The sequence below is a fragment of the Micromys minutus genome (genome assembly GCF_963924665.1).
Source record: "Micromys minutus genome assembly, chromosome: 6".
Taxonomy (NCBI): Eukaryota; Metazoa; Chordata; class Mammalia; order Rodentia; family Muridae; genus Micromys; species Micromys minutus.
In genome coordinates, this window is record NC_137975.1 from 47,740,950 (window position 1) to 47,757,235 (window position 16,286).

A 16,286-nucleotide genomic window follows, 5' to 3' on the forward strand; every position below is an offset into this window, starting at 1 on the left:
GATCAAGTGCTGTATAATACAGGTTAAGAAATAGTCATGACTTCATGATATCTTCAGAAGAAGTGATGACAACCAAATCAGCATCCAAATTGCTGCGACAGCTACAAAGGATAAAGGGCAGATGGCACAATTATATAACCTTGGGATCAAAATTTTGTCCAGAGTACCAGTGAGGTTTGGAGTGAAGCTGGATTTCTACTGCTCACTGCCAATGAAGAGTTCTTAACTAAATCTATATTCCTACTCTAAAGCTGATTCAGTCTGAGAAAGAAAAAAAATCTGCAAAAGCAGAGGAAGAAGGATTCTGGTGGGTATATCACAGAAAATTAATCAACAAGATGACTCTGCACATGGAGATGGTATCGAGAGGTGCTGTGAAAATTAAGCTCACATCTTCATAAGACAGGCTGCTTCTTCTTCCACCAGGATAGCCTTTCCCCCAGTTGGTATAATGAACTCCTCGTCCATCTGTCCAAAGGAATGTGTGTTCCGAGTTGACATCATTCAGCCCCGTCCAGGCATTGAAAGTGGAGTCTCTCATGTGATAGGTAATAAATGCTGAAAGCAAATTACACAAGATGAATTAAAACTTGGAATTGTGGAGAGTGCAGGTATAAAAATATTTTAAATACGTTAATTAACTCAACCCCTGTTAGTATTCTCAAGCAAAACACACATATATACACACACACACACATACATATATACACACATACATACACACACACACACAACACACACACACACAAATAGACAGACTCTAATCTTAGTATCCCCATCAGCAACCAGGTTTAGGACTTTGATGTGTTCCTTAAAAAACAAGTCTGGGTTGTATACAATCACTGCATAGTTGGAAAGTTTTATCCCATCCAAAGGCACCAGAGAAAGGACTGAGTCTCAAAGGCATTCCACCCACTCATGCTGGCTACCTCAGTATGAGCTGTGGCTGAAGGCTGCCCACTACCATACAGAAAGAAGCATACTCTCTTCTAATTCATTAAAACTCATGCTATAATGCTATTTTGTAGTTTAATTTTACAGGGTTTATTTTATTGCAATGCATGCACATGTGTAAAGGTATGCATACTTGTGTGTTGGGGTGCCTCAGAGGCCAGAAAGGGATGTTTGGCCCCTTGGAATTGAGACACAGGTGACACAAGACTTTATACTCAAGATTCTGGGGTAGGAAGACCCAAAGTTCAGTGTTCTCTGGACTACAGAAAAAATTCAAGGCCAGCCTGGCAATTTAGCACAACCCTAACTCATAATGAAACATGAAAAGGTGACAGAGCACATAGAATGGACACAGGCAATACCCTATTTTCTGCTTCTCATACTTCTCTCTGGCACCCTGTAAGTTGCCAGTTTTCCTGGTTCTATAAAAAATAATAATAATAATCGGATGACAAGAATGAGGAGAGGAAGAGGTTCCAACCCAGAAAGGCCCAAAAATGAAAGCTATTTATCCAAACAAGAAGCACTCTGCTCTGAAAGCTTCAGTATCACAGAATACCCAGGCAAAGGCTATCTGATCAGAATCCCTCCAGGGAAGCAAGTCCTGAGTAACACTGGCCAGTTAATGAGGATGTACTGACCCAGACATCCTCAAGCTAAAGGGTTCACAGCATAGAACCAGAAGATTTGGAGTATAGAGAAATGCCATCGCTTTTTGTTGCATCAGCAATTCCGTGGCAGAGAGGGAAGAAACGAATATTCATAAACAATGCAAGATTTGATTGCTCATATGCTCTATACCTCCCATTCAGCCCCTCCCTAAAGCCTCAGCAGCAGCTGCCTCTTAATCTCACGATCTATACCTGCTAGATAAACGGTGTCTCTGTTGACTAAAGCAGCAATATATATCCACCATAAATATGGAAAAGAAACGGAATGACACAGCATTTGGGGACTCTGATAGAAAATGCAAAATAGGGGCCTGGAGAGATGGCTCTGCATTTGAGAATGCTTGCTACATTTTCGGAAGGCCTGAGTTCAATTCCTAATACCTACACTGGGTAGTTCACAACCACCTGTAACTCCAGCGTTAAAGGATCCAGCACCCTCTTCTGGCCTCCATAGGCAGCCACATACATGCGGTTTTCACACACACACACACACACACACACACACACAAATAAAAAATAAACATTTTGAATGCAAAAAAGTCTGCAGAGATATAACTACCTACTAGTGCATGAGCAAAAAATTTTGTAGAACAGTCATTTCCAAATACTAACCCCATTTCCAAATAGAAGTGCCTTGTTCATTTTTACATTTTTCTCAATTAACTAAAGGTAAAAATACTTCCAATGTTTTTATTCGCATATTCTTTAGTGAACTAGAAGTGCAGATGGATATTTGTTTTGGTTTTGTCTCCTAAACAAGATTGTAACTTCCGCCCTCTGCTCAACTTGCAACATGATGTGAACAACTCTATGGGGTAGTATCATGCAGCACCAACTTCCCCCCACTGCCAACAACCACATTATGAATTCAACAGCGTGTGTCTGTTTTGCCAGGAATAATGTTATTTTATCTGAAAATTGTTTCCTTCTGCACATCTCACTGCTCTTGTTCTAACTCTGTTATGCCAGGAATCAGCACTTTGTGGGGAAGAGAGGAAATCCATTTCTATGTTCCCCTGTTGAATAGCTGAGGCAAAAATGTGGTGAACCAGCTGGAGAAATGTGAATGTTATGTTCTTGTATCATGTGTTATTGGTTGACCCTGTGCTGTGAGTGTCTGAATAGCTGGTGAACTTGTCAAAGATTCTTGTGGAAGCTTGGTTGGTTTCATGTATCATGTGTCCTAAGAAATGCACATCTGTGCCTTAATAGAGAAAGCATTTGGGAGAGCAACATGCAAGTTTTTAGTATCTTCTTGTCTGTACTTTTTCAGATACGTAATTTTGGATTATTTTGAAAGTCAAAGATGCTCTGGAGTTGGAGCTATGAAGCAGTAAGAGTTAAGACCCAAGTTTGGATGTGACAAAAACTGGATGTGGTGATATACATGTCTGTGACCCCAGCATGGTCGAGGACAGAGGCAGGAGGATCCCTGGAGCTAGCTGGATGCTGGCCTAGCTGCAACTTCAGTGAGATACCCCAACTCAAGATACAAAGCAGAGAGTGATTGAGCAAAAGATGCCTGTTGTACTCTGTGGGTCTCCACATAAGTATATACATCTATGTGCACCTGCACACACATGGATGTGCATACCATACAAAACATGTACCCCCACACTTCTCCAATTAAAAGATGTTAGAAATATATAGTCTAATGTTTTCTATAACCGTTTTATAAATTTACACATACAACAAACCACTATTGGATTTTTCCTGTACACAATACAGGCCAGTGTATGTGGCTCTACAGTGTCCACTTGGGCACCAGCTGACTTAACCATTTTAAAATCCTTTGCAAACCTTGACCCATTTGTGACACAATGTGTGTCATCAGTCCTGGCTACTGGAGTGGCCTTCTCATTGTGAACCTAAATATAGTTCCCTGTATCCATCACTCATTCACCCATATCTTCCTCTTAAAACTATACACGGTGGACCTTCCAAGGACTTGTGTTCTTTTTCTAAAAGTGTTTAACCTGAGGTTTGCTGATTCATAACTCAACTACTATGGTTTCCAAACCCTTCAATAGCATAGCATGAATCTCCTGAAATAGATCTACCTTAAAGCACAAGTTATAGCTTGAATAGAATTCCTATTTCAGCAAAGGTGGTCCCCAAAGGATCGCCCAAGAGTGGTCAGTTCCTTTATTTCTGGGTAGAAGAGAAAAGTCTGTGTGTTCATTCATGTGGGCATATGCGTTGAGACCAGAGTACTTCTATGTATTCCTCAGAATCCAGCCAACTAAGGTTTCATGTAAGAGTCTCTTACTGGCCTGGAGCCTGCTGGTTTTATTAGGCTAGTGGGCCAGAAATCTTCAGGGATTTTCCTTTCTCTGACTCTCCTCTGCTGAACTACCTACAATGTCACCACTCCAGGCTTTGAACATTGGTGCTGAGAATTAAACTCAGGTCCTCATGGCTTGTGCAACATGTTTTTTCTTGACTGAGGTTTCTCTTCTGCCCCAACTTCCTTCCTTTGACAGAATGAATTTTACAAGCCTCTGTGTAGTTGTGACAAATGTTCTCTTATCAGACACTCCCATAGCTCCGGATTATCCTTGTATCTCATCAAAAAACTTTTTCCTGCATTTGTTCAAAGTTTACATTCAAACATCAGCTTTGCTGTATTGTAAATTATATGACCAGGGGCCAGATAAGGAGCATGTTGGAGATCAGCAGCTGCTCATTTCACCAAGAGCTGCTAGTCCTTGGCCTCTTGCATAACAGATTTGTTGGCAATGGGACAGAATGTGGGTGGGTACTCAGGGTATTGATGCAAAACTCCATTTCTGACCAAGCATGCTCCTTCCCCCTGAGGCTCTGTGAACGTCATCCCTTGTCCACAAACCAGAATAATAGTGCCTGGCTCATAGAGTTGCTATGAAAATGGGACCAAATTCTATGGACAATTTTATTTTAAATCCCAGTATGGTATCAAGCACTAAATAAAATACTCTTAATAAAAAATTGAGAAGATTTTTGCCTACTGTATCTTATTCCAAAAAAAAAATGTCAGTTATAATAAGAAACAGCCTATCATTTCAGGGCAAATTTACATATGTATTCATCGTTGCCAGAAATATTTGTAACTTCCAAGGTGTATAGTTCACACACCTTGCATGTGGTTCACACACCTTGCATGTAGTTCACACACCTCGAATGTAGTTCACACACCTTGCATGTAGTTCACACACCTCGCATGTAGTTCACACACCTTGCATGTAGTTTACATACCTTGCTCTTTTGCATTCTCTATGGACACCAGGTTTCCTTTCAGTCCTATGCAAGCTTTCCGTGCCTCTTGCCAGTTTTTTTTCTCTTCTTCAGCAAACCCAAAAATTTTAAAGCACTGAATCAAAAGGGGAGGATAAAAGCAGAAGTTTTAGCTAAAGATAAGTTCAAAAAATAAATAAAGTTCGCATCAAGAAATCAAGTTATTCATGAAAATTATAGATAAATAAAATATTTCTCAGGTCTCAAGAATTACAAAAAAATAATTAAAGCAGCTACATGGCTCACATATTTCTTTCTGTAGAGTTTTACTTTCCCCCCTGTGATACAGGACACAGATCTTTGACTAATAGCTCATGTATGTTCTTTCCATTGAGAATGTGTGATGGAAATCTCCAGGCATTCTCACACAAGTTGTCGTAAAATGATGGCGTAGGCCGAAGTCAACAAAGCTGTGGTTGGCATCTGTCACTGTTCCACAGTGAACAGCGCTGCACTAGCATCTGAACACTTGCTCCTCACATGATGATGCCAGTTTTTGAGGAATATGTGACCTTCAGTACATGGACCTAGCTGGTAGATATAGGAATGGAAGTAGGCCTTCGGGGAAGCATCTGGACCCTCTTCTAGTCCACTCCTTCTTACACCACTACGGCATGATGAGCCTCTAACATTTGTTCCCACCTCTGTGGGGCCATCTGCTCCACCTGCTCTGCTCTGATAGACTGGGTCCCCTGAAATAGGAAGCCAAGTCTCTCTTGCTTCTAATTTTTTTTCTACAGCAACAAGAAAACCACCTAATACAAATACCAAAACTGAGATCAATTTCTCCAATACCTTGTTTTTGTACAAATGCCAACCTTCTTTGCAGCCACCTGGGGTTGGGGGTGTGGTAGGCATGGCGGTGGCATTAATGCTGCTGTTATGTCGCTGGCAGATGAAGTTATTTGGAAAACCACAGTTGATGTCATTCCAGAACCCTGTAAAAGAGAAGAGCTAGGGTAAATCTGTATACTTCTAGTTTAAAACATTCTTTCTGAGATGGAGAGATGGTATAGCCACTAAAGGCTTGCCTCACAATGAAAAATATAAAACATACCTTCAAAGACACAATATCTCAAGAGGGTTCTCAAAAAAATGGTTCAGAATAACTTTGCCTTATTTTCACTTGATTAGAAGAACCTGTGAAATCTCAATCTCTCTCTCTCTCTCTCTCTCTCTCTCTCTCTCTCTCTCTCTCTCTCTCTCTCTCTCTCTCTCTGTTTCACTTAGCTCATAAGAGTTCAACTTTGCAGAAGGATCCCTAAATGCTAAATGTGCTCTTGGTTTTACAGATATATTATTAAATTATTAATCACCAACAGTCAATCACATAATACTTATGTATGTGTTTAGCATAAGATGTTAATTCATTTGATCTTCTCAACAAAAGACAGACTACATCAACACTCCCATTTTATGCAATAAAAAAAGAGCTAGAGAGAGATAAAGGTGATTGGCTATAAGCATATTTCTCACATAAGAACATTAGAAATGTTTCACAATTTGGAAGAAATAGGATGATACATCATTTGTTAGCTTGCTGGTGGACATCCTAATAAATTTAAATTTGCAAATGAAACTGTCACACAAATAAAATTTGAAGTATCTGTCATTTTCCTATGAAACTGTACTAATTGCTATTTGTAGCCTAAAGATGCAAGAAATGGCACACATCACACCCCAAAGTACACTCAATAAGATCAGTACATGATCTACCTGAATTTGTGTACATCGTTACACAGTTTTCATCATCATTTGCAAAGTTGGGTTCCCCTGTGGCCCAAGCCACAAAATCCACTTTGCTTCCATCCATCCAACTGCAAAAGAAAATGAAGCATTTGTCAATAACCCAGCCAAAATGACTGCCTACAACTTAGAGGTGGGAAAAGGCAAAGACATCAGGATGAAGAAGGCATAGGATGTGTAGCAAATAGGAGGAACCTAAAGAAAAACTTTCAAATGTTTGGCACTAGTTATCCTTTCTGTTCCTCAGTAGCCTCCCTGATACCTTCAGGTCAAGCTCACAAACAACCACAGTTATATTTAATCTTGTAAAATACAAATTGCCCTCATTTGGGTAATTCATAGTCCACCACTCATTTGGGTAATTCATAGTCCACCACTAAAGAATCTATCTACTTAAGAAGATGCATAAGAATGATGTGAATACTGAATGCTGGTCCACCCTCTTTCATCCCTCAGAACAAACTCCCAATAGCCCTGAAGAGAAAAACATGTATAGTCTGACTAGTCTGGAATTCAGAAGCAAAATTCCTTCCAAAGTAATCTTCAATCATGATTTCCATACAATGTATCAAAGAAGTGGCAAATCCAATATTCCTCATTAACTCCACTCTAAGTTTTTTGCTTACTCCATATTTTCATAAAGTGGATGAGGCAATTGTGATAAGTTATAGAAACCCAAAGACTCTGGGATCTAGAAATAAAAGAAATTGTAAAAATCAGCCCTCTTGTTCTGGAGATGATCAAATGGGAGTTTATTTATTAGGATAATCAACATCTCTATTCTCTAGAAATAACAAACTTGACTTTAGGTCTCAGTTGCTCAATAGTAGCAATCAAAGTCTCACAGAATGTATGTAACTAAAATAGCTGTATGTGGGACAGATAAACACATCTGCTCTTGAAATGCAGGAGAACATATTAATGAACGTTGAAAGAAACCCTGAGATATAACAATTCCCTTTCTCAAGCACAGCCATTCCTGGCAGTGTTTCTAAGGAAGGAGAAAGTCTGCTCTTCATGTTTCACCAAGAACTTGAATACATTGCTGCAAGCTGGGACCCAGAAAGGGGACATTTGGACCTGTGTACCAGCATTGGTCTAAACAGTGTTGCAGATTTGAAAATATATTCAGCATTCCCCTCTTTAACACATCTTCTTAGTCAATGATTTACTGATGGCTGAGTACCCTAAAATAAAAACTAGTGACATTTTGTTAGATCAAATCCATTTTTGATCTTTTAAATAAGTAATGATGTTGAAAATCTTAATAGAGTTATCTTAAATAGTTTTACTTCAACAGTTTTAAAGATTTTCTTTTCAGATTAAAATTGTCAAGGAACTTTTAATGGATTTGGCAAATAAAGGTCTCAAAATAACTTGTATGTGTTTATAAGATCTCTTATATAAGCCACAATGTTAGCTTGATTTACTTACATGAACTTCTTATCCAAGCTGATCAACAAGCCAATAAAATATGGTGACTGTCCACCATTTTTGTTTATCTAGAACACAAAAATTTATAGTAATAATTTACAGTCATCTAGTTAGCAACTTAGGCAAAACCAGTGTATTAGTTAGAGGGCCTATTTATGTTATCCAAGAAGGAATTCATGCACAAATACTATAGGATTATATTCACAAGGGTTAAAATGTACTCACAATACAATAACTTGTATTTAGAAAGTGAATACATTGGTTAATTTACTATAATAACAAATATCTATAGCAGTTTGGTGCTGAAAAGGTCCTTTAAAATAAAACAGGCAATGGGATTTGTACATTATACATAAGGCTGCAATATATAGCATGTATTACATGCAGGCATTTATGCAACATTAGGACTTATCCTGAGAGTTTCAAATGAGGTATATCCACAAATAAGACAATGTTAAACTATATTTCATATCTTTGTAGGCGAGTCAACTTCTCCTTTCAATATTGATCAGAATAAATAATATTAAATAAATCAGAAAACACTAAGAAAAAATTTTAGTTTCAGGAATAGCTAACAGCTTGAGATTTTATATGAATAATAAAACTGTACTATCTGTTCACAAATGATTTGATCCAACAAAGACAGACCTTTGATTAATAATCATAGTATATGTTATACGGATCTAGGATCAAGTGGTCTAGGATCAAGACACAACAATTAGTTAAGACATGATTTCTAAAAATTAAATTCATAAACTTAAAACTTAATTCATAAACAGTGTTAAAACTTAACAAAGTATTTCTGGATTATGTGATTCTACAATAGATGTTCTAACAATAAAGTACATCACTCTGTGTGGCTTTGAATCAGAGCCTCAGGAACTTGAATCATTTACTCTCAACTTACATTTTAATCCATAATTTAAGAATATGTTCTAAGGTGCTAAATGCAAAAATCATCTTTCTTTATAGCATTCTACTCTTAACAATATCCTTACATATTTCCATATAAACTTCTTTTCGCTTTCACTTTTAATAGTAGCAAGATCACCAAAATTCTTCTTGCAAAATGCCCGTGCGTTGTCCATGGTTTCCTTCTCTTTGCTAAAATAGTACTGGTAGTCTTTGTAAATAACCCACCCATCTTCAGTAACTGGTGGATCTGAAAAAATAAAGTCAAAGAAAGAGATATACTTAGATAAATAAGGAATATGGTAAGTAGGGATAATAATCACTATGTCAAAGATCAGAACAACTGCAAGACCCCAGAATCTGCACAATGTCAGTTGAGAACAGATTGGATTATTACAAGCCAAATATCTACTTTCTGCCAATTCAGTGAAGACTGGCCTCTCTCCTCCTAAGTAAGAGCTGTGAGTTATTAGTGGGTCAAAGAACTGCCATTGCTTTCTTTGGTGGAACAGCAGATCTAGGAAGACTTATACGTGTGCCTGTGGTGTTCAATGGCCAAGCTTGGGGACTATGAAAACTCAGATTTCATCTACACCACCAAGACTTCTTATAGATTGGTTTGAGTTGTCCACAGTAGAATTAGAGAATCAGGCAGTTAACTCATGAAAAAAGGTAGGTGTCTAAACCCTCTTTCAAAGCATAGAAATATACTGCAAAAGGCTGTAAAGGCATCTATGACCTGCTCCTAGAAGCTCATGTATGTCAGATTACAATGGAAAGGAGTTTGTGCTTAAATTATTGATCTTGGGGAGAGATTACCTTGAATTGTCTGGGTGAGCTTTAAATTTAATGCACATGCTCTCCAAGAAAGATGCAGAGACAAAGGTCCAATGCATAAGGATGCAATGAGACACTGAACAATATGGTACAAGGCTGGGTTGAGGATGGAGCCGGGGGGCATTTACAAAATAATTCCAGGAAGCCAAGTGAAGACCAGTGGCCAGAGCCTCTCTGGGGGTGGGGGGGAGTTGGTCCTGGCGATGAAAGCTTGCATTTTGACTCTGTGGAACCAATTTTAGATTCTGACTTCTAGAACTCTCAGCGAATAACTGTGTGCTGCGTTGAGCCACGAAGTTACAAGTCACTGTTTATGTGCTAAAGAAAACCCTGGACCCTTGGATTTGACTCATGAAAGCACAAGAAAACATGCTAACAGGGTGACTGGTATCTGTTGTCTGCTCTCTGAAGACAGAACTCTAACCTTTTATGAGATCCTCAAAGATACTAAGAACTCTCTTCCCACTATTTCCCTTTTCATTAAGGAAGGAAAGGAGTCCGAAAAGGCTGTAATAGAGAGATCAGAAAACTCAGGGACACCTACTGTCTTGAGGAGCTGGTGTGGGCTCAGGCAGTAGTGTTTGTCCTGTAAAACAAACATAGAGAGTCATCAAACACTCACTAGTGCTGCTCCTTGTGTTTTCCTGTGTCAATAAAACCTTAGCAATCTTCCACACTTACTCCACTCCTCCTGCCCATCACATCGTGGTGGGGGAATGAAAGGAAAAGGAAGGAGGAATTGGGGTTCATGGAGATCCATACAAATACCATAAGTGGGGGGCAATATCTAGGCCCAAGTAGTGCCATATAAAGGGGAAAGGGGACATTAATTTTGGGAATCATGAAGTCCAGCTTCAAATTAAACACTATTTGGTCTTCATTCCCACCCCAACTATAAAAAGAGTATTAACCATGTTTATAAATAGGCAGAGCAAAAAAATAAGTTTTTGGTATGCAGTCAGTCTTCGTTCACTACAAGTACTATTTTCCAGGTAGACATTTTAATAGTAACTATGAAATAATGTAAAGTTTATTATCTGAAACTATTTGGTGTGAGTTGTATATTGATAAGACACAAATAGAGTCTTTTCAATTATATTATGTCATTACTAAACTTTTACTTATATCTTACTAGGGTTTTTTTTTTTTTTTTTTTTTAATATTTTTCTTTCAAAAATAGTCCGGATTTTGTTAGAATCTGACAAGAGGGCACTGGTAATCCTTTGCCTTCCAGGTAACATTTTCTATCTGCCAGAGTAAAACAAAGCGACCAACAACATTAAAAGGCCACGATGTGTCACTGGCAGGCAGCAGGACGCAGTTTTTACATACAACGCAATGATTGTTCCATTCGGGAAACACAGATGGATGCTAATGCAGAACATGGAAATATACGCATGCAGCCAGCAGAGGGCAGTACTAGGCCTCTTCACTGCAGAATGGGGGCAGCGGCCATGATTCCCCAACAGCAGAGGGCAATGTGGGTCCATTCATCTGTTGCAATGGCCTAAATAGATGTTTTGATTCAAGGGTGAGTTTGTTTCTTCGGGTAATTTGTCATAATCCAGCTCCTCTGACCTCAATGCCTAATGCCTAATGTCTTTGTACTAATTTCCAAGTCATCATAAATAATAAAAGGTAAGTTCCATAACGCTCGGCCTTGCCCACGCTGCTGGTTCTGTGAGCGTTCTGGATATTAAAATATCCAACTTGGAGGGAGCTTGTACCTGTGTGGATAAAATAGAAGGTTAGAGGGTAAACGCTCCAGAAGGCAAAACTGCATTGCTTTCTTACAGCACTAAAGGGCAGACCTCCCATTTGCCCTCGCAGCTGCAGAGGATGGCGAGAGTCCCAGCTGCTGCTGGGAATGTTTCTGAGAACGTGACTCTCGTCCAGGGTTCTCGGGTGGCCTTTTGATCTTCTGTTCCTTCGGAACACTTATCTGTTCTCAATGCTTCCATTCTTATCCTGTGAAACAAGGGCCCCACACTTCCCTGATGCTGGTATTTTATGTTTGTTTGTGCCAACAGAGGAAACAAATTGGGGTGTCAGAAGGCTCTGTAACATAAGAGAAAGGAGGACCGGATTCATACCTTTTTGTATCTGACAAATCCAGTTGTTGAGGTGTTCACAGTTAATATCATTCCAGGACATGCCCGGGTCACCTTTCAGCTCACCACAATATTCAACATTTTGGTAATTATTTGGCTCACCGTAAGCCCAATTTTCATAGGAAACCTATGGTGGAAACATCACACTTGATCTGAACCACAACACCAAGTTGCTCTGCTATGCTAGAAACATTAAGCTTCAGATATTAACAATGAATACCACACCAGTGCAAATCCAAATTGGGCAGAGGAGGGCGAGGGCGAGAAGTTTTTTGGATTCTTCATTTGCTTTTTACTTTTAGCATTGGAAGCACATTTTACGAACATGGGTGAGAAAGAAACAACTTTTATTACATGGAAACTTTTGAAGCCTAGAGTAGAGAACTGGTTTTTATGTCATTTCCTTTATTGCCATTAAACAGAATGGATCCAAGGGCCACAGCACTGGGATTTATATGTAGGAAAAAGTTAGCAAGAAACTTCCACATCTCAGTTGGTAGTTGTAATTTCCTAAATTTACAGCCTGTTCGTTCTTAAGGGATGATATTTCAGTAAGTTGTTGGAGGGTTGCCCTCTATTACACGGGCTACAGAAATATAATTAGAGAAGAAAAGGTCTTATAAAATGTGGCTAACAGAATGCCCAGCCTTTGCCAAAATTAACAATGGGGAAAAAATGGGGACCTGGGGAGTTTTCCATGATTAGAGTCTGGATTAAGAATTATGATCTTTTTTCCATAAATACAAACATGAAATCCAAACACCAATGCAGCCACCAAATAAACCATGTCACCTAAATACCTTGGAAGATGTCTGTGGGTTCAAGAGGAAGTGGTGTTTGTTAGTATCATAAAACATCCTTTTCCAAGATGACCACGGCCACTAACTGTTGCTAGCAAAAACCAGAGCTTCCCATATCTCAAATTTGGAGAAGTCCATCTGACTCTGATGGCTACCAAAGTTGTGTCCAGTTTCACTGAGCTAAAAGCAGCTGCAAAACAGCTTTGAAGATATTTAACTATCTACATGCTGGTTTTGTGCAGAATAAAGTCATTTTATATAAACTGGGAGGCAGGGCTTTTTCATTCCTTAGGATATTCTCATCCACAGCTATGCTGAGTGTGGAGGCCAATGCTGGGTAGTGAGTCTATACTACACCTGTATTTGTTTTACATAAAAAGTCTCCAACTGTCTTAATGACATACCTTGGTAAAACACCAATTAACCCAAATAATGATGTCAAAATAAATACACTACAAGGTAAAAGAAAATGATATATTTAAAACTACTTACAGGAGAACCATCACTCCAGGTGAACCCCTCTGAAGGACTGCCATAGGTCAGTCCCAACCAAAACAGCTCATGGTAGCTTCCACTGCCCCTGCAACATACAAAGAAAGAATATACCTCATTCTGCAAGGTCTTCAGTCTGTCAAAGGACCATCAAGAGTTGGTAGGTCACTCTGAAACACACATTAGATAATACACAGGCAAAGAAAGTAACCATTAAGTTTGTCCTACACAAAGTGCCTATGATGGTTACTATTGATTATACACTTGATTGACTCTCTCGAATCATCTAGCAAACGAGTCTCTGGACACATCTGGACAATTATCTAGATTATGTTAGTAAGTCTAGAGGCATGCCTTGAGGAATTATCTGGATTAGTTTGAAGTGGGAAGACCCACTCCCAAAGTGGGTGGCACCATTCCTTGGACTTGAGTCCAATACTGCCTAAAGAGATTGCCAGCTGAGCACCCCATTGATTTCCAGTTTTTTGATTCTAATCCAATTTCTACATCGCCAGTGCAATGAGATGGGCTGGTCTTCTACTCCTATTCCATGTTTTTACTGCCATAATAGCTATGAGCAACCTCTCAAGCTATAAGCCAAAATAAACCCCATCATCTTTAAGTCAAATCCCAGCAAGAGAAAAGTGTTTAAGAAAATGTGAACTTTATCTATGTTCTGAAAATAAACCACTATTTGGGGAGAGAAGAAAATCACAATAAAGCATCAAAAGACATTTATTCACCCAAATTTGTATTGAGCCTCTTGTATAGTTATAAAGCGATTGGTTAAAGAATTTCAAACTGAAATATAATCAAATGTTTTCCCAGCATCAGAAGCACTAAGTGGGTAACATGCAGCATCCCTGTAACAGAAGAGGGACTTACGTAATCAGCCTCCATATCACTTGCTGTTCATCTTTACTTTTGATGCTCGCCAGCTCTCCCCCTATTGCTTTGCAAAAATCTCGAGACTCAAACCACGTTTTCTTTTCATGCTTTCCTTTTGCGTACAGCTAAAAAAGAGGTTTGGGAAATTATTTTACATTTGGTAGATGATCAAATCAAAATAAACAAGTCACCTAATTGCACTAAGATGTCATTTATAGACAAAGCAAGCATTGCCATGTTCCCAAACAATGCAGGCCTCTTGGCTGAAAATCAATTTCTGAGGGACTATTTGGATAGCTAAATTCGGGGTGGGAGGTGATTTCATTGTGAAAGCCTTACAAAATAAAGGCAGTTTAAAGCCTAGGGGAAATTAGATTAAAATATTGGAAGCTGGAGACATGTGGATTGGGTATAAGGATCATTGTAGAAGAGAAAGAGTAATTTGTTTAAGTCTGAAAAATTACATTGGAACACAAACACACAATAAAGTCTTAAAACAGGGAAGGTAAACATGAGTAAGCAAAACGCTGTTCCCTTTGTCATCTTGTTTAGCTTACACAATGAATGGCCTGGCAACTTCCAACAGTGTTCTTCAAAAACCGTTGTCTCTTTTCCTTAAGGTCATGTATTTTAACAACTACTAGAACACACACCATGGCAGATTTTCAACTGACAGAAATGGGTTAAAGTTAAATTAAATTTTAAAGGCTATGTAAGTAAGTACTAGGTCTTATCATCCAGAGAACTGCAAATGGGACCCAGAGTGGTAGTGTAGGGCATGCTTAATGATGCAGGAGCTAGCTAACTGTAGGGAGTAAGGGGAAGGGCTCATGGTCAAAATGGCAAGTGGCTCACTTGTTAGAGTGAGAAAGGATTCAGGGAAAAGGGAGTTAGGGATGGGAAATGAAGAAGTTTGCAGCAGAATGCAAGATGCCAAGCTAAATAGGCAAGAGGAGGGACATCTCAGAATTTATAAGGATACCTTTTATGTATGTAACAAACACAACTTCAAATACTTCACATAATTCAAATACAAGCATAATTGGATCTGTTGAACATCTGGATTTTTTTTTTCTGGGGTTAGTATCCAATTATCAGTGACTCCATATTATGTCTGTTCTTTTGTGACTGGGTTACCTCACTCAGGATGCATTCATTTTCTTAGGAATTTCATAAAGTCATTTTTTCTAATAACTGAGTAGTACTCCATTGTGCAAATATACCACATTTTTTTGTATTCATTCATCTACTGAAGGACATCTGGGTTCTTTCCAGATTCTGGCTATTATAAATAGGGCTGCTATGAACATTGCGGTGCATGTGCCCTTACTGTATGTTGAAGCATCTCTGGGGTATATGCCCAGAAGTAGAATAACTGGCTCTTCAGGTAGGACTATGTCCAGTTTTCTGAAGAACCACCAGACTGATTTCCAGAGTAGTTGTACCAGTTTACAACCACACCAACAGTGGAGAAGTATTCCTCTTTCTCTGCACTCTTGCCAGCATCTGTTGTCATCTGAGTTTTTGATCTTAGCCATTCTGACTGGTGTGAGGTGGAATCTCAGGGTTGTTTTGATTTGCATTTCCCTGATGGCTAATGATATCAAGCACTTCCTTAGATGCTTCTCTGCTATTCGATATTCTTCAATTGAGAACATTTTGTTTAGCTCTGTACCCCACTTTTAATAGGGTTGTTTGATTCTCTGGTGTCGAACTTCTTGAGTTCTTTGTATACCTTGGATATTAGGCCTCTGTCAGATGTGGGATTGGTAAAGATCTTTTCCCAATCTGTTGGCTGCAGTTTTCTTTTCATGACAACGTCCTTAGCCTTACAGAAACTTTGCAATCTCATTAAGTCCCATTTGTTGATCTTTGACCTTAGAGCACAAGCCATTGGTGTTTTGTTCAGAAAATTTTCTCCTGTGCCTATGTGTTCTAAGGTTTTCCCTACTTTCTCTTCTAATAGTTTCAGTGTACCTGGTTTAACGTGGAAGTCTTTGATCCACTTGCACTTGAGCTTTGTGCAAGGAAATAAGAAAGAGTCTATTTTCATTCTTCTGCATGCTGAGTGCTAGTTGAACCAACACCATTTATTGAAGAAGCTGTCCTTTTTTCGTTGAATATTTACAGCTCCTTTGTCAAAAATCAAGTGACCATGTGTGAGGGTT

At 38.9% G+C, this 16,286-nt stretch overlaps 1 protein-coding gene across 2 annotated transcripts in view; it reads right to left on the reverse strand.

The window, feature by feature from the left end:
* The window catches only part of MRC1 (mannose receptor C-type 1), an 88,015-nt gene that overhangs the window by 17,333 nt on the left and 54,396 nt on the right, over positions 1-16,286 (reverse strand). For both annotated transcript variants that reach the window (XM_080917904.1, XM_080917903.1), the window contains exons 13-22: positions 14,116-14,243; positions 13,231-13,318; positions 11,921-12,065; positions 10,372-10,413; positions 9,077-9,240; positions 8,079-8,146; positions 6,615-6,715; positions 5,694-5,836; positions 4,860-4,974; positions 392-558 (exon numbers count right to left, since the gene is read on the reverse strand). In XM_080917904.1, the coding sequence (XP_080774030.1) occupies positions 392-558; positions 4,860-4,974; positions 5,694-5,836; positions 6,615-6,715; positions 8,079-8,146; positions 9,077-9,240; positions 10,372-10,413; positions 11,921-12,065; positions 13,231-13,318; positions 14,116-14,243 (1,161 nt within the window). The remainder of the gene's footprint in view (positions 1-391; positions 559-4,859; positions 4,975-5,693; positions 5,837-6,614; positions 6,716-8,078; positions 8,147-9,076; positions 9,241-10,371; positions 10,414-11,920; positions 12,066-13,230; positions 13,319-14,115; positions 14,244-16,286) is intronic.